Genomic DNA, 18,730 nt, shown 5'->3' with positions numbered 1-18,730 from the left:
TAAGTCCGATTTTATATATGAAAGTAAAAGAGAAAAGTGAATATGAAATTGAGAATGCAGCCTAGCTCCTGAAGCAGACAAATCTATAAGGGAAGTAATCCCTTTTGTGAATATATGCTTCACTCTATCATTAATTTTATTTGCAAAAGACAAAAACAATAAAAAAAAAAATAAATAGCCAACATGCCATAGTAAACCGATGATTATAAATAACACAGGTCTTCTCAAGGTCGTTTTCGACTGCAAAATTTAATTTGATAAGAAATGTTTAAAGTAATTTGAATATTCTTTTTGTTTCATTCTAATATTGGTGCATTCAAAATGTGACTATTGGGATATTTTCGAGTGGCAAATTTATCCAGGGACAGTTTTGTGTGTAACTTGTCCTGGATTATCAGTGAGACTTATGTGTGCACAAGTCACCCACTGAATATACTTTATCCAAGTAAATTGCATGCGTTAGAGGCATATTATATAAACTTTATCTGGATAAAGCAAAATTGCTTACCTTGTAATAGGTGTTATCCCAGGACAGCAGGATGTAGTCCTCACATATGGGTGACATCACTCACGGAGCCCTAATGCGGGAAAACATCTGGCAAAGTTTCTAGAAGCTTTTAACTGGCAGCCTGGGGCTACTGAGCATGCCCGGCATGCCATGATATTCCCTGCCACAGGGGTCTCACTTCAGTCTCGTATGTAGCAATAAGCGTTAGCAAAAATAAAATAATAAAAATCTAAAGGCCCAACTCCGTGGGGTGGCGGGTGGGTTCTGTGAGGACTGCATCCTGCTGTCCTGGGATAATACCTATTACAAGGTAAGCAATTTTGCTTTATCCCAGGACAAGCAGGATGCTAGTCCTCACATATGGGTGATTAGCAAGCTAGAGGCTGAGTCATTGTCCATGTAGTTAGCAGTGATGTGCTGTTGAGGAAATGAGGCAGCCGAAGATCCCAGCAGGCTGGTTGTGGAAGGAGTTGGGATCAAACTGGAAACAAGTTCTTTAAGACAGATTGTCCATAGGCTGAATCTTGTCGTCCTTGTTTATCCAGACAGTAAGGGGCTGCAAAGGTGTGAAGAGAACTCCATGTTGCTGCTTTACATATGTCAATGAGTGGCACTGAACGAAAGTGTGCTACTGAGGTTGACATTGCTCGTACTGAATGTTCTTTTACTCGCCCTGGAAGAGGAAGGCCTGCTTTTTCATAGCAAAACTGTATGCAATCTGCTAACCAGTTTGATAGAGTATGTTTGCCCACTGCTTTACCCGGCTTATTTGGATCATAAGAGACAAAAAGCTGATTGGATTTTCTCAGGGATGTAGTGCGATTTAAATAAAAAGACAATGCACGTTTATAGTCCAAAGTGTGTAAAGCTCTTTCCCCTTGGTGAGAGTGAGGCCTTGGAAAGAATGTGGGTAGAACTATGGTTTGATTTAAGTGGAATTTCGTAACTACCTTAGGAAGGAATTTTGGGTGTGTACGGAGAACTACTCTGTCATGTAGAAACTTTGTATAAGGTTCATATGTGACAAGTGCTTGTAACTCACTAACTCTTCTAGCTGATGTAATGGCTATGAGGAAGATAGTCTTCCAGGTGAGAAATTTGAGATCACAAGAATGTATGGGTTCGAAAGGAGAATGCATGAGAGCTTGTAAAACCAGATTCAGATCCCATTCGGTGACTGGAGGCCAAATTGGTGGTTTAAGGTGAGTTAAACCTCTCATAAACCTACTGACAAGAGGTTGTGTGGATATAGGTGCATCTCCCAGTTTGTTATGATAAGCTGAGATAGCACTTAAATGTACTCTGATAGATGAAGTCTGAAGACCAGAGTTTGAAAGATGGTACAAATAGTCTAAAAGAGAAGTAGTGGGGCACGTGAACAGATCAATATTGTTCTGGGTGCACCACAGAGTGAACCTTTTCCATTTGAAAGAATAATTTTTTCTGGTGGAAGGTTTACGTGAGGCTATAAGCACCTGAGAGACATTAATTGAAAGATTGAGTGGTTGTAAGATTAAGCTTTCCACATCCATGCCGTCAGCAAGAGGGATTGAAGGTTGGGATGTCGCAACCTGCCCTGATCCTGAGTGATGAGATTGGGAGCTACTCCCAGGCGTATTGGATCCCTGACTGAGAGGTCGAGCAGTGTGGGAAACCATACTTGTCGAGGCCAATATGGGGCTATGAGTATCATGGACCCCTTGTCCTGCTGTAGCTTCACCAGCGTTTTGGTGATACGCGGTATTGGAGGATATGCATATAGTAGGCCGGAGTTCCAAGGGCGAGCAAAAGCGTCCTTGGCTGGCTGTTTCTTCTGTTTGTGTAGAGAACAGAAGTTGTCTACTTTGTGATTCAGATGCGACGCAAAGAGGTCTGTTGTTGGTTGTCCCCAACGTTGGAATATCTTGGTCGCTACTGAGAGATTCAGGGACCACTCCTGTGGTTGGAACTGACGACTGAGTCGATCTGCTAGGACATTCTGAATCCCTGCTAGATAAGTGGCCTGTAAGAACATTGAGTGGTTCAAGGCCCAGCCCCAAATTTGTGCAGCTTCTTGACAAAGGAGATACGAGCCCTTACTCCCCTGTTTGTTGATGTACCACATAGCCACTGTGTTGTCTGTTTGGATCAGAACAATCTTGTGTGACAGGCAGTCCTTGAATGCATAAAGCGCATAACGTATAGCTCGAAGTTCCAGAAAATTGATTTGATATGTGGCTTCAAGTTTTGTCCAAGTTCCTTGAGTTTGAAGAGAATTTATGTGAGCTCCCCACCCCAAGGTGGATGCATCTGTAGTTAATGTTATCTGAGGGACTGGTTTTTGGAAGGGTAGGCCCTTGCGTAAATTGTCCTTGGTTGTCCACCAACATAGTGATGAGCGTAGTTGGTGGGTTACTTGGATTGGATAGTGTAATGGCTGAATGGCTTGCATCCATTGTGATCGTAGAGTCCATTGGGTTACTCTCATGGCGAGTCGTGCCATAGGAGTAACTTGAACTGTGGAGGCCATGTGGCCTAGTAAGGTGAGGAACTGATGGGCTGTCGCTTGTTGTTGTAAGGAAATTGAGTGTGCCAACAGGGACAGTGTGTCTGCACAATCTTCTGGTAGAAAAGCCTGTGCAATGTCTGTGTTTAATTCTGCTCCTATGAATTGGAGAAGATGAGAAGGATTCATGTGAGATTTCTGATAATTGATGAGGAATCCCAGTCTGTGAAGTATAGCTATTGTGCGATTCAGTGAAGTTATTGCTCCTTGCTGAGATTGACTTTTGATGAGCCAATCATCGAGATAAGGAAAGACATGAACACCTTGTTTGTGTAAGTGTGCTGCTATCACTGCCAGGCATTTGGTGAATACTCTGGGAGCTGAAGCCAGGCCGAATGGCAACACTCGGTATTGGAAATGCTGATGTCCTACTGTGAATCGTATATACTTGCGATGAGGCAGGAATATAGGAATGTGTGTATAAGCATCTTGAAGATCCAGAGAACAAAGCCTATCTCCTTTGTGTAGAAGTGGAAGCATGGTGCCTAGAGAAACCATCCTGAACTTTTCTTTTTTTAAGAATTTGTTGAGATTTCTGAGATCTAGAATGGGACGTAGGCCTCTGGTTTTCTTTGGAATGAGGACATACCGGGAATAGAATCCTCTGCCCTTCTGACTGTGTGGTACTTGTTCCACAGCTCTTAATTGCAGAAGAGCGGATAATTCTGTTTGTAATTGAAAGATGTGAGTGTGATCGAGATGGGAATTTTGTGGTGGAAACTCCTGAGGGAGCGATGTGAAGTCGAGGCGGTAGCCTTGATGGATTATCGAAAGGACCCAATGATCGGATGTTATTGCTGTCCACTCCTTGTAGAAATGGGATATTCTTCCTCCAACTGGCAAGGTGGTTTGGGGATTAGAATATAGGCCTTGTTCTCTGAAGTTTGTTTCAAAAGCCCGAGACAGGTCCAGTTTGAGGAGCTGGTTGGGGCCTCGCAGACCGCTGCTGTCTTTGTTGAGGTCTTTGTTGAGACCTTGGAGGTCTTGGCCTAGAAGCAGGAGAATAGTACCTCTTTGGACGGTAGAAGGGACGTTTTGTTTCCCTACGCAGTGGTCTGCGACTTGTATGGGTTGCAGGGTCATGAGACAGCATGGAGAGTTGTTTTAGTGTCTCTGAGTGCTCTCGAAGTTGAGCGACCGCATCTTGCACTTTAGTGCCAAACAAATTATCTCCCTGACAGGGAAGGTCTACTAGTTTGTCCTGGACTTCTGGGCGTAAATCAGAAGCCTTTAGCCAGGCCCATCTTCTGGCACTAATGCCCAATGCTGCTGTTCTCGAGGATGTTTCAAAAGCATCATAGGCTGCTCTGACCTCGTGCTTCCCTGCATCCAAGCCTTTTTGGATTATGATTTGTACTGCCTCCTGGTGTTGTTGAGGCAGAGAGGGTAGAAATTCTTCAATCTGTTTCCAGAGATTTCTCTGGTGTTGAGTCATGTAAAGTTGGTATGCTGCAATTTTGGAGATGAGCATGGCTCCCTGGTAGATTTTTCTTCCCATCTGATCTAAAAATGTATTGTCCTTTCCTGGAGGGATTGAAGCATGAGTTCTGGTTCTGCGAGATTTTTTCTGAGCAGATTCCACCACAAGGGAATTGTGAGGAAGTTGAGGTTTCTCAAATCCTGGGGCAGCTTGAACTAGATAGGTAGAATCTACCCTTTTATTAACAGCAGGAGTGTTCCCAAATCCTCTGCTGAAGCTGCAGTAGCACTTCGTGGACAGGGATGGCCAGATTGTGCTTAGGAGGATCCACAAACTGTAAAATCTCTAGTGCTGTTGCCTCTCATCTTTTTCAGCCTGTAGTTGGAAGGGTATGGACTCGGACATTTCCTGGATAAAAGATGAAAATGAGAGGTCCTCTGGAGGCGACTGCTTCTTGGATTGAGGTGGAGAGGGATCAGACATGAAATCCTCTGAAGAGGGCTCAGATTCTGTATCTGACCAGGTATCAGAAGTTGGTGTTGTATATTGAGGAGGCTCAGGCCTTTGAGGTGGAGGTATCCCAGAAGGGCCCTGCAAGGGATCCTGTGGATCAGGTGAAGTTTCTTGCTGCTCCTCTTCTTGCCCAGGCATAATGGGCAATGAAGCTAGAAGATCCTGATATCTCTTAGTGAGAAGGCTGTGTAATTGTGCTTCAGAACTGGAAGTGTCTGGAACTGTGAGAGAAGGCTTTGGCAAAGAATGCTTGAATTTCCCCAATGACTTTTGCTTAGAAAATGTTTTTCTTTGCAAAGGGGGTTTGGATGGTGCCATGGTGTAGAGAGAAATCGATTGTGTAACCGATGGCATCGATGATGTGGTGAAGGAAAACATCAAGATAGGAATCATCGATGGTATAGGTCGGGCTGGCATCGAAGGCATCGAGAATGGTAAAGGCACCGATGGTATCGATGGTATGAACGCCTGAACTGGGTCCGTCATCGATGTAGCCCTCAGCGGAATCGACGAAGACACCGCTGGCATCGGCGTATACGCCGGCATCGACTGAGCTGTCGGTATCGTCGGCGGAGTCGCCGGCATCAGCTGTGAAGCTGGTATCGAAGGAACTGCTGACATCGGCGATCCAGCCGGCATCGACATGGTTGTCGGCATCGGTGATGACACCGGAATTTGATGCTGTAAGGCATCGGTGACTATTTGTCTGATTAACACAGTCAAGTCAGGAATCGAAGTTGATACTTGCTGTGATGTCGACGGTATCGATACTGGAACCGATGGAACCGTAGTCATCGAGGTTGAAGAAGACTTTTGCTTCTTAGCTATCGGTTCGTCCGGTGGCGGAAGCGGCGGGATAGATCGATGCCGTCGGTGCTTGTGCTTCGATCTTGGTTCTGATACTGACCTTGTCGATGAAGTGGAGGGTGTTGGAGAAGAGGCATCGCCCGAACCCTCCGGAAGCCTTTTCTTGATGAGAATCTTTTTAGTAAGGCCTACCGGTGATGATTTTGTAGAAGTTGTCGGTGAAGGCCCCGATTGGATTTGAAAAATCTGTGCCATTTTTTCTTGGCGGAGTTTTCTGCCTTTTGCAGTCATCTCCTGGCATTCTGGACAGGCAGTGATGTCGTGCTGTCATCTAAGGCACCGAACGCATTCAATATGCGGGTCCGTTATGGACATTGTTCGGTTGCAGGCTGGGCACTTTTTGAAGCCTGATGACTTGTTGACTTGACGTCCGTCGATGGAAAACCGCTGAATTTATTAGCGAAAGCTAATTTGTTTGTCACCGTCCGGTGACAAACAGTATGAGACCCGAAATGGGGCAAAATATTTAAACAAAGTGTTGACTTTTTCTGTCAAGTTGTGAGGAAATCCTCACAGGGCTCCTGTGACCACGATGTCGATGGAAGCGCGGAAAAAAGAAGACTGAAGTGAGACCCCTGTGGCAGGGAATATCATGGCATGCCGGGCATGCTCAGTAGCCCCAGGCTGCCAGTTAAAAGCTTCTAGAAACTTTGCCAGAAGGTTTCCCGCATTAGGGCTCCGTGAGTGACGTCACCCATATGTGAGGACTAGCATCCTGCTTGTCCTGGGATAAAATATATTATGATAACTTTATCCGGATAAAAATAGGAATAGTATTTTTCTGACCGGACATATGCTTGTTAATTAACCTGGACAGTGCTGAATATACATGCACACCAGGCATAGTTAAGCCTTGCCCCAGAATGATTTTACTGATGCCTCTTTTTGTCCAGATTAATTTTGTGTCTGTTATGTGCATCTGTCAGTGCTGCACACACCTCGTAGTGCTATACAAATGTTTAACAGTAGTACTAACGGCAGCAATATTGGTGTTCTAGGGCTTGGTGTAATATTTACAGTGTTGCTGTTTCATAGATAGGATTGTTGCTGTTTGAGTGCTATATGGTAGGTTTGCTACATAGTTTGAGTGACTTTTTTATTTTTTTTTTGCAGGGTTTTGTGTTACTTCATTAAATTCCTGGTAATAGAAGGAGATTGTGTTACTGTTACTAAAAAGACAACATAAATTAGAATTCTTTTTTATGGTGAGTAGTAAGAGGAAACATCCAAGGTCAGCTGAGCCAGCCATTTCAGAGATTACTTTCAGCTAATGGATTTCTTCTAGTTTATAAATTGATGCAATTCTTGATTTTTTTTGTAGTTTACCCCCAAAAATCACAAATGACACATTCAGACTCTGTGATATGATTTCTGAAACATATTTGTAATATATATATATGTGTGTATGAATGAGAAATAAAGTTAAATATTTAAATTATTATATTCAATTATGCATTTTTACAGAATTGTTTAGGATGGTGTGAGGGAGACTACAGGAAACTCCATCAGACCATTTTAAGGGACCGGCCACAGCTATCTGGCCCTGTCCTATTTAAGTCCCAACCTAGCAAGGGATTCTGGGCCCAGAGAGAATCTCTTCATGTTAGCATCAGAAGACAGGGTCCAGAAAGGTTAGAGAGGCACTGGGGAGCAGACAGGAAGCCACTGTATGAGAAAACCTGCTATATCTGTTGTCTCTGTGCTACCTGAATAAGGTGAGCTGCATTATTTGCTTTAATTTGCATTCATTTTTCACTGTATAAAAATTGCACAAAAGGAGTCTGCCTCTTTACTCCTTCTGACAGTTTCCAAGCTGCTAATACCCAAGCTACAACAGACAGGTTATAGTAGGAGTCATCATAACTGATGAGTTTATTTATCAAAATCTTGGTGAGGGGAAGGGGAAAGCAAGACTGACAGTTCGCCTAGAGTGCCTAATACCCTTGCACCAGCCCTGACTTGTAGGTCCTAATGATTTCTTCTGCATGCTGGGGAAGAAAAGTATAGACTTACCCCAAAGTCTCCCTGCAGTTGTGGCTGAAAGACCCCATTGAAGGAGCATCGGGAGTAGGTACAATGTGTCCTGTTGAATATTCCCTGGATGTTCTGCTGGCATGTTTCGTAGTCACCAGTCCCTGTGATTAGAATGGGTTCGCTAGGTAGAACTTTATGTTGAGCTGTGCAAGGGCTACCATAAAGGTCAATTGCGCTCATATTCCTGATGTATCCTGGATTAAAGCATGGATCCTGGAGCGTGGTGCTCCCTGCAATCTGCAAGTATAACTCAGTCAATTAAAATTACATAGTAGAATACAAATAAAGATGAAAGTAATTACTTTATTAGCTGGATTCTAACAAACCAAGCCCCTTAAGTTTGCAGTGTGTCTAAAGCACTTTCATTTTACTTTAAGATTTCTATTCCATCTTACATGGCTGGTCAGTCAATATTTCTGATTATCTTCTTTGAAACAAAAATACAATATTGTTTAGAAATATTTATACTTAAAATGTGATATTCAACTTTCATAAGTTCAAATTAGCTCTCCTTCTAATGAACAATGTATTTTATATAGGTAAAATATATATATTATATAGGTAATATATATATTTTATATAGGTAAAAACTTAGAGATCAGATGGCTGCCAAATGGCTAAGTTATCTGGGTATAGTTACTTAGATATTTAGCATAATGCAACCGATTATGCGTTCCACTGAATGTACCCAAATAAAGTTATCCAGATAACTTTAGGTGAGGTTCACATTCAGTCACTGTCCAGATAGTAAAGTTAGCAGGATAAACTTATCCTGCTAACTTTAGAGGCATATTCAATGGTGCAGCTGCACTATTGAATTTAGTAAGCTATTGTAAAGATAGGACAGTTCTTTGGCCCGACCAAACTTAGGCCTAAATTTATCAAAATGCACTAAATATCGCATGCGATAGGAAAAGGGGTGTATTTTATGGTAATAGGCTGTTATCGCACTATCTTAGCGCTTTGCATACATATTAGCGCAAACTGTGATAACTTTTTCACGATAAGTGCCAGAATTGTTGTATTTCCTACCTACAACCACTGGGGGGGGGGGGGGGGGGGGAGAGAGAGAGAGAGAGAACCTAGCCATAATGCCCTCAATACTAGGTAGGTATTTATACCTCTATATGAGGCCCATCTAGTTACTCGAGGTGAGGTGTAGGTATTAGTGTAGGGGTTAGGGGCCGCTTTGACATTCAGAGTGCGACATGCGAACAGAACAGTGTACTCTTGTGAAGATCTGATGACCTTCAGAGTGAGGAAACTCACCCAAAGATGAGATTTGTGCAATGTTCTCTCAACCTAACTTGATGTTACCCAGGTAGAGAGTCCATCAAGTTAGTCACCATGGCTAGATGCTCTCTCTCTCTCCCCCCCCAGTGGTTGTAGGAGGGCCCTGATAGCTAGGCTGGCTCTCCAGCAGCTTAAAACCACTAAAAACGGCATTTGCGAAAACATCGCAAAGTGCAATAAAGCCATATCGCACGGCTTAATGCAAATGAAAAAGGTGTAGTTAAAATCCATGTTAAAGCAGTGCGATATGGCTTCGCAAATTATGAAGACAGCCTACTTGGCCACAAATCCCACCCCAAACTCCTCCCCTTTTTCTAATTTGCATCGCACTATGCGTTATGGCTTTTTCGCATGCGAAAACGCCATATAGCACTTTGATAAATGCCCCCCTTAGCCAGGTAAGTTATCCGGCTAACTGAATATTGGAGTTGGCTGGATAACTTATCCAGGCTAACAACTCCTACCCGTTAAGCCCCTGGAATTCCCTTAACTGAGCCAGCTAGAATTTAGCGGGATAACTTATTAGCTGGCTAAATGAAGATTTGGGCACTTATCTGGCTAAATTCTGGCCAGATAATAAGCAGTAAATTCATATTCCAGACAGTGGGATATGAATTTACTGCTCTCCAGCATGATTAGACTTACCTGGATAACAATAAATATTGGCATTATCCAGCTAAGTTATCTCTACCAGAGACTGCCATGATTTTTCTGGGTAAGTTTTAGCCATGTAAAAACTTACCCATACAGTATAATTCAGCAGCAGTTGGCACAGCAGTAAATTCATATCCCACTGTCTGGCTAAGATGGACAGATCTTTTGAATAAGGGCCTCCTAGTTACTCAGGAAGAATGCCAATTTTTAAAATTGTCCTGCCTCCCTCTAAACATCTAAAATGTGTACTGTTCCACAAACATATTAGCCATATTTAGGGGAGCTATTTCTGGAAGGGTGGGGGAGATTTTGAGCAGGACTGGAAAACAGCATATGTAGATTGTATTTTAAAATCTACATGTGGTATTTTTCGAGTAAATTTTGTACATATAAAAAGCAGTGGCATAGTGGATGAGTACGATGCACCCCCAGTCGTTCTCAAAGGGAAAAGATGCATATACCTAGATGAACAGTTTGAATATTTTCCCCAGTCGTGAATAAGAGAACCTTGTGAAACAGCACAGGTCCTTTGGCACTACCATAGGTGTATCAAGAGTTTAATATAGAATTAATATCCAACATTCCTTAGTTAGCAAAAATTAAAAGAGGCTCATGTTCATTGTATAGAGATTAAAATGAGTAGCATGAAAATTCTGTACCACTTCAATAAACCATCCTATACCTAGTGTATAAAGAAAAGATTAGAATAATGCCACTAAATGGGCTTGAAGTTCCATACTTACAGAACAACTCTGCAGTGTAACATACTGATCAGTGGTGGAACATAAAGCTCTTCTATATAATCATGCTTACAAACTTATCTGTAAATTAGGTCCAACTTATAGAAGCATTAGAGACCTATTTGTTATTTTATTTAAAATTATTTATATACTTCTCCCTCCAAAGTTCAGAGTGGGGTACATCAATAAAAGGTCCATAAAATAAAACAAGCATTTATTGGGCTAATATAAAATAAAGTATGCTCTTACATTGTCTTTTACTGCAATGTGCAAAGCTGAGCTCTCCTGAAGATACACTTCCACCCATTCCATAAGTTGGTCTATTTCCTGCAACATTTGCTGGCTCTTGGTTCCTCCCTGCTGATTGAAGTAGGTTACTGTTGTTGCATTGTCCGAAATTATCTGGACTGCTCAACTCTTCAACCTGTCGCCGAACTGCAAGCATATCAAATGGACTACCCAGGCTTCCAGCCGATTGATGTTCCAGAGAGACTCTTCTACACTCCAGTGGCCCTGTACTGTTGGCGCCTGACAGTGACCTTCCCAGCCTTGGAGGCTCACAACTATTGTGAATACTAGCCAATCCGGTGAACTTAGGAAACCCCTTTCCTTAGATGATCCACTTTTAACCACCACTGCAGTTGAGTGCAAATTTCCATTGGCAGGTAGAACTGAATCAAATAGTCTTGAGTCTGTGGGTTCCAATGAGACAGCAGAGTGCGTTGAAGAGGATGCATATGTGCCCTCGCCCATGGCACTACCTCCAGGGTCACCACCATCAATCCAAGCATCTGCAGATAGGACCACATTGTGTTTGCTAATAGACACAACTGTGCCATGAGTTTCAGAATACGGCTCTCAGGCAGGAACATTCTGCCCTGTTCTTGTTGCACTGAACAATGAGATACTCTAATGACGGAGACAGCTGGAGATTGCTCTTGGCCAGGTTCACGTCCTAACCTAACTCCTGCAACAAGAAGATCATCTTGCACGAGACCCGGGGGCTCTCTTCCAGACTCTTGGCCCGAATCAGCCAGTCGTCCAAGTACAGATGTACCAGGAACCCATCCACTCTGCCACATTACCATGACCTTGGAAAAAGTTCTGGGCATGCTGGCCAAACCAAAAGCAAGCGCTTTTACAATAGCGTCAAACATTTGTTGTGCAATGGTATCTCTACAATCGGGACATCAATTTCTCAGTTTGTTTACTATTCTCCAGTTCCAAACCTTTAACACTGTGTGATCTGGAGCAAATCATTCTTGAATGTACCTGTATTACGCACACTGTTGCAAGTTTTAAAGTATCTTCATAAACAAAATTGGAACAGGCCTGCTATCAAATGTTTTTGTACTTGAATTTATGAGGTATGAGATAACTATATCATCTCCTGTCATTTGACAAAAGCTGTCATGAACAGCCCCTGAAGCAGCCCTCGATTGGGCAAAACTCAGGCCTTGAGTCGGGCATTTACTGGAATATTGCTTTTGTAATAAATACTTTTGAGGACTTCGGCTTCTCGGATCCATGCCAAGGCCTGAGAGCAGGTGTCCTGAGCCCACTAAACTACCTTCCCCTGCTGACGAACCAATTAGGGGAGCTTCAAGATCAGGCGACCCTTCTAGCCACTCTTTCTCTGTTCCCGCACCAGGCTGGGAAGAACTGGGCTTAGCAAAATCAGAGGAGGGTAATTCCCCCTGAGCCTTCAAATAGCGCTGACAGAAGTTAGAAGGAATGCCAGGCTGAGATGCCCAAATATGACATGCTACACACAGGGAAGGAGATTAGGTTTCTTCGCTATAGGCACCATCAGATAAGATGCACAACACTGTGCTGAAATATGAGCTCAGATAGGACGCTCAGGAAATGCGCATAAAAACAAGCGCATCTGTGCGTATGTGCGTCAAAAGGGGGCGCGCGTGCACACACAAATGGGCACTCTGGTAGGTGCTCCTATGCTCCTAATTAGGCGCCCAGCTAGGCGCCCAGCCAAAACACACAACAGGCTGCAGAGTTGCGCACACATGCCACAATCAGACATAACTGAAGAGAGCAGTATAAGGCACACAAAAAGTGTGCGAAGGTGCTGCCACAGTCTACCACACAGCAAACAAGTCGAGCCTCAGAAAGAGGCCTACCCTCAAGGGCTGCTCAACCCACCAGGCTGCGGAACGGCCATCGGATCGCTCACCAAGCACGGAGCTGAGAACAAGCCTAGTCTCCGGCTGCGGGCGGAGAGGGTATATACCTTCACTGCTGTGCTCAGCTTCCTGCACCCACTTGCCTTTCAGGGTTTTTTTTTTTTTTACAGCTAAATCCACGCCAGCTCAAAAGCCAGCTACCAGACCAAGGCACTCATCTGAGGGACCACGTAAATCACCTCAGGAATTCTCAACTGAGGGAGGGGACTTTAAGGTATCACCTCAGGAGAGCTGGGTGAATTAATCTCCTTTTTTCCTAAACTTTAAAGCAATCTCCAGTAGGGGTGTGCATTCGTTTGCAACGTATCGCGAATCCGCAACGTATATGGCCGGATTCGTTGTGTCGTGAAATGTATCGCGATTTCCCACGAATACAACGAATCACGGCTGAATCATTTGGCCATCGAAATGGCAATTTTAAACACCCCCCCCACCACCCTCCTGACCCCCTCCAAGACTTGCCTAAATTCCCTGGTGGTCCAGCGGGGGGTCCCGGAGTGTCTCCTGCCCTCCCCCTCCGTCGGCTGCCTGCACCATCTTGTGCTCCTACCATGTGACAGGGGCTGAGCAATGGCAGCGGTAGCCCCTGTGACATAGTAAGGGCAAAGGCTATTGGTGCCATTTTGATTACTGGCAGCTGATGGCCCGAGTGCAGGAGATTGTTCCCGGACCCCTGCTGGACCACCATGGACTTTTGGCAAGTCTTGGGGGACCCTCCTGACCCCCCACAAGACTTGCCAAAAGTCCAGCGGGGGTCTGGGAGTGACCTCCTGCACTTGGACCGTCGGCTGCCAGTATTGGCCCCTGTGACATAGTGAGGACAAAGGCTATCGGCGCCATTTTGAATACTGGAAGCCGACTACCCGAGTGCAGGAGATCGCTCCTGGACCCCCGCTGGACCACCAGGGACTTTTGGCAAGTCTTGTGGGGGTCAGGAGGGTCCCCCAAGACTTGCCAAAAGTCCATGGTGGTCCAGCTGGGGTCCGGGAGTAATCTCCTGCACTCGAGCCGTCAGCTGCCAGTAATCAAAATGGCGCCGATAGCCTTTGCCCTTACTATGTCACAGGGGTTACTGCTGCCATTGGTCGGCCCCTGTCACGTGGTAGGAGCACAAGATGGCGCCGGCAGCCGATGGAGGGAGGGCAGGAGACGCTCCGGGACCCCCGCTGGACCACCAGGGAATTTAGGCAAGTCTTGGGGGGGGGGGTCAGGAGGGTGGGGGGGTTGTAGTTAATTAAATTAAAAGGGAAACAAATAAGAATGGCATGTATCAACGGATCGGGGGGCCCCTTTGAACAGATACAATGTATCTGGCCCCAACGAATACGAATGCCGTATGAAACGTATACGGCTCCTCTGCACATCCCTAATCCCCAGTAGAAAGATGCACGTCCACCATCTGCTGGAGACGGAGAATACTGGCGGGCTGATGTCACTGCAGGGGCATATAAATTGTGATTAAAGCTTTGCTCTGCCTCCATCTGCTAGTAGAGGTGCATAACCCACTGGTTCTGGATTCATCTGTCTAGATGCTAAGAAACCGTGACTATTTGACCATCAGGAAAAACTGCAAGACTGTGTTCTTTTCAGTAGCATTTCCTTTATGAGCATACAATTGCACAATCATAGCATTTGATCAGAAGCCTGTGATTTATCTTTTTTAGGCTGCCCTGGGTTGAAATCCATTTTTATATATGGATTTATAAATTTTAATTATATTTTGCTGCAATGTTTATTTTTTTCTATGTGACTGTGTAGTGTGCTAGATTTTACTGTGTATGTTGCTTACAGCTCTTATTTATTTTATTTTAAATTATTTACCGCTCACTCTTACAATTGTAGTGGTTACAAGTTTCATACATTCATAATAATAAAAGCTACATAAAATACAAACAGAATACATAACTTAAAATTGTGTTAAACTCTCAGAAGACTGTTCTTTAATAGGCTGCAATTCCATTATTTTCTTCTGAACGCTTGCTCGAACAACCAAGTCTTTGAGCCTTTTCTATTAATCTCAAGTATTCCAGCATTGTGTTCCACAAAACAGGATCTGCTACCGAGATAGTTTGGTCTCTTACTTCAGCTAAATGAGCATGATGAATAGATGGGACTTCTAAGAACCCCTTAATAGATGATTTTAATATTCCACGAGGTTTGTTAATAAGTAAGGCAAAGCCTAACCATATGATGTCAGTGTTACAGATGATCTTTTGTAACAACATTAGAACTTTATATCTGACTCTGAACTATATGGGCAGCCAGCGTATGTGATCATATTTAGCATGTCCTGTCAGAATGCGGGCAGCAGAATTCTGTAAGAATTAGAATGAGACAGCTCATTTATCTGATTTAAAAAATATGAACCAACAATTGAACACATTTTTGAAAAACATGCTTTTGCTTTCATCAAGATTACATTTGTGAGTTAAGTTTCCAAAGCATGCATATACAGAAGATGTGACAGTGTATTATCTTCAGTAAGAGCAGTCACAAATGAATACAGACATAAATAAAACTGCTTCCCAAAACAACCAGCTCCACAACATATGTCATACAGAAACAATACCACAATGATCTATGGATATCAAGATCTGAAAAAAAAAATCAAGCCTAACATTGAAAAATAAATCTTAGGACACTCTACTCACATGTGCTTCTTTCCATTATGAATAACTGTTTGACACAGGGAAAGTTTCCTCATTAACAACTGTTTCAGTTTGTCTAAAATGAAAGCAAATTGTAATCCATGTATCAAAAAGTTATTTATGATGTAAACAGAGGCATGCATACATATAAAAAACTGAATTCAGATACTCTTCTGGTAATTGGGAATCAGAAAAATTATCACCCTCAGCTATGTTACTACAGCTTGAATATTAGAATGTACCTGCAGGTCACAGACCTGTTCTAGTTACCTTTATGCTGTTGGCCAGTTGTAGCCGAAGGGCTTGATCCTTCCCGTAACAGAGGAAGCTATGTGTATAGACACTGTAGCTTTTACCATAAAGACGGAAGTGCAGGAAATTATCTTGTGATTCATTCATGTTGTTTTCTGGCACAAAGGTTATCTGTGTTGAAGCCCCTCCAAGGTCTAATGCCCCTGATGTTTCTGTTTTTGATTCTGGCAAAAAAGGCAACCAGCTGGAAGTCTGAAACACCAAACAAACATCAAAAGCTTTTAATAAGAATTCAGCTGGTCCTCTAGAGAGAAGAAGATTAATACACCTTTAGTAGATGGATGTATTCCATATGTTGATCTTCATTAGAAGATCAATATTCAATCTCCAGATTAGAGTTAGTCTTGATTATGGTGACAGCACACAACTAACCAAAAGATCTAGACTCAAGGCATAAACGTGCTTCTGCCATTCTGTCCAGTTGAGAATGGTACCCGGGGTGAAGAAAGTATAGGATTTGATCTGTTTATCTCCAACATGCTTTTTAACCATACTCCCTGCAGTTTATGCTGAAGATTCCTGAAGAAGTTCATTAGTGGTGGGAACAGAGAAAACTGACTGTGCTAAGGATTCCATGGAATTTCCTTGTTTGCAAGGACCAAATGTTAAAAGTGTGAAAAAGTCCCCTCTCCCAACAAGAATATTGGCTCTATAGAGTTATAATTGCAGTTTAACTTATCATGGGGAATTTGGGATATTTTATATAAAGATGAGCAAGTTTGCTTACAGTAAACGGTATTTTCTGTAGATAGCAGATGAATTAGCCATGCTGTCTGGGACAACCCCATGCCTCTAGGTGGCAGAGCTCTCAAAGATCACTGAGCTTTGTCAGTGAGGTGCGCCTGCTTGTATCTTCCTGCGCTTCCCCTAGTCTCCTCAGTCTGTAACCAAGCAAGATGAGATGCAATGCTGGAACTGTCCGGGGAGGCGGGAGGGTCAGCATGGCTAATTCATCTGCTATCTACGGAAAACACCGTTTACGATAAGGAAACTTGCTCTTTTCCCATAGATAAGCATCATGAATTAGCCATGCTCTCTGGGAGTCCCCAGCTGAAGTATTGAGTGCAAATTTCCCATATCATGTGCTCATGATGAAGCGAGGTAGTGTGCTCAAGACAGTAGACAATAGGCAGACAGTTCTTATGTGCTGTTGTCGCTGTGTTGAAGACATGCTTGACTTGTGAATTGTCCTTCCCATGTGTGCATCATCAGCAGTCTGCCTGTCTAAACAGTAGTGGGATGTGAATGTATGTAGCGAGGACCATGTGGCTGCTTTGCAAATGTCCAGAAGAGGTACCTTATGAAGATGAGCTATTGAAGCAGCCATAGCACGGACCTGGTGCGTCTTAGGGGTGGCGGACAGGGTCTCTGATCGCTTTTGATAGCAGAATTGAATGTAGTTTGAGATCCAGGATGAGAGTGTTCTCTCGGATACAGGGAGTCCTGGGGCATTTGGGTTAAAGGAGACAGAGAGCTAGGAGGCTCTGTGGTCAGAATGAGTGTGACGTTTATAATAAATGAGGGCTCATTTACAATCCAGCGTGTGGAGTCTAAGCTCAACCTCGTTGGCATGAGGCTTTGGGTAAAAAGTCAGGAAGGCGATGGATTGGTTGATGTGGAAAGCTGAAACCACTTTTGGGAGGAAGGCGGGATGTGTATGCAACATAACCTTGTCATGGTAAAACTCCAGGTAGGGTGGGTAGTGCACCCTACCTGGACAACTAAAAAGAGCACCTTCCAGGAGAGGAACCTGGGATGACAAGTGTCCAGTGGTTCGAAGGGTGGTAGCATTAATTGCTCCAGTACTATGTTTATATCCCATGGGACTGGAGGTTTTTGGGCCAGGGGCTGGAGACATAGGACCCCCTTCATGAATCTGGAGAAGGGCGGTTGGCAAGAGATTGGCTCCTCATTGAAGGGAGAGTGGTAGGCAGCTATGGCGCTGAAGTGAACTCGAACCGAAGCTATGGCCAGTCCTTTCCGGTAAAGCAGATGGAGATAGTCCAGGAGATGTTCCAGTGGGCAGGTGGAACAGATCTGTGTCATTATCCGAGCACCAGGAGGCATAGTGTGCCCATTTCCTCTGGTAGTTGAGTCTAGTAGAGGGTTTTCTGGATGAGACTAGAACATGCTGAAGCTGAGGAGAAAAGTTCAGGTGTTGGAATACAAGCCTTTCAACCTCCATGCAGTGAGATTCAGAGATGAGTGAAGTGGGTGGAGCAGAGAACCTCCCTCTTGGGTGAGGAGGCATGGGCTGTTGCCTAGGGGCATCGGGTGGTTCTCATCGCCTCAGTGGTTGCCGTGCCCACACTGGGGCGATGAGAATTAGGTCCGCGTTGTTTGCGATGCACCTCTGGACTGTGCGAGAGATGAGAGGTATTGGAAGAAAAGCGAGAGTAGGCACTCCACCCAATCTACAAGGAATGCGTCCTGCACTAGTCGGTGGGCATTGATATACACCAAGCAGAACAGCTCTACTTTCCTGTTCTGTTGCAACGAGGTCGATTCAGGGATGACCCCAAGTGCGAAATATTTGATTGGCCACTTCCTGATGGAGTTCCCACTCGTGGGGGTGAAATATCCTGCTCAGTTTGTTGGCCCTGGAGTTGTTGATTCCAGATAGGTAAGTAGCCTGGAGGGAGATAATCTGCTCACTGCCCATTCCAGGATCCTGACAGCTTCTCTGCAGAGGTTTCAAGAACCTGACCCTCCTTTTTTGTTGATGTAGAACATGGAGACTTGGTTGTCCATGAGGACCATGACAGTCTTTCTGCGGAGCGTCTGCTCAAAGGCCCGAAGAGCGTTTTGGATGGCCTGAAGTTCCAGGAGGTTTATTTGTTGTGCTTGCTCCCAGGTGGACCACAGGCCCTGAGTCTGTAAGTGGGTGAGATGGGCACCACGCCCCTTAGTGGAAGCATCTGTGGTGAGTACTGTGTGATGTACAGGGGGGCGGAGAAGCAAACCCGATGTTAGCACCGATGGTGTCAGCCACCAC

At 44.1% G+C, this 18,730-nt stretch overlaps 1 protein-coding gene across 4 annotated transcripts in view; it reads right to left on the bottom strand.

The window, feature by feature from the left end:
• Positions 1 to 18,730, bottom strand: part of ENTPD1 (ectonucleoside triphosphate diphosphohydrolase 1) — a 597,993-nt gene that overhangs the window by 143,275 nt on the left and 435,988 nt on the right. For all 4 annotated transcript variants that reach the window (XM_029610060.1, XM_029610058.1, XM_029610059.1 and 1 more), the window contains 2 exons: positions 15,694 to 15,927; positions 7,867 to 8,124 (listed from right to left, as the gene is read on the bottom strand). In XM_029610060.1, coding sequence (XP_029465920.1) covers positions 7,867 to 8,124; positions 15,694 to 15,927 — 492 coding nt within the window. The remainder of the gene's footprint in view (positions 1 to 7,866; positions 8,125 to 15,693; positions 15,928 to 18,730) is intronic.

This window comes from Rhinatrema bivittatum, chromosome 7, assembly GCF_901001135.1.
Source record: "Rhinatrema bivittatum chromosome 7, aRhiBiv1.1, whole genome shotgun sequence".
In the NCBI taxonomy this organism is placed as follows: domain Eukaryota; kingdom Metazoa; phylum Chordata; class Amphibia; order Gymnophiona; family Rhinatrematidae; genus Rhinatrema; species Rhinatrema bivittatum.
Note: the sequence above shows the minus strand (reverse complement) of the source record. Positions and strands in the feature narration are given on the sequence as shown.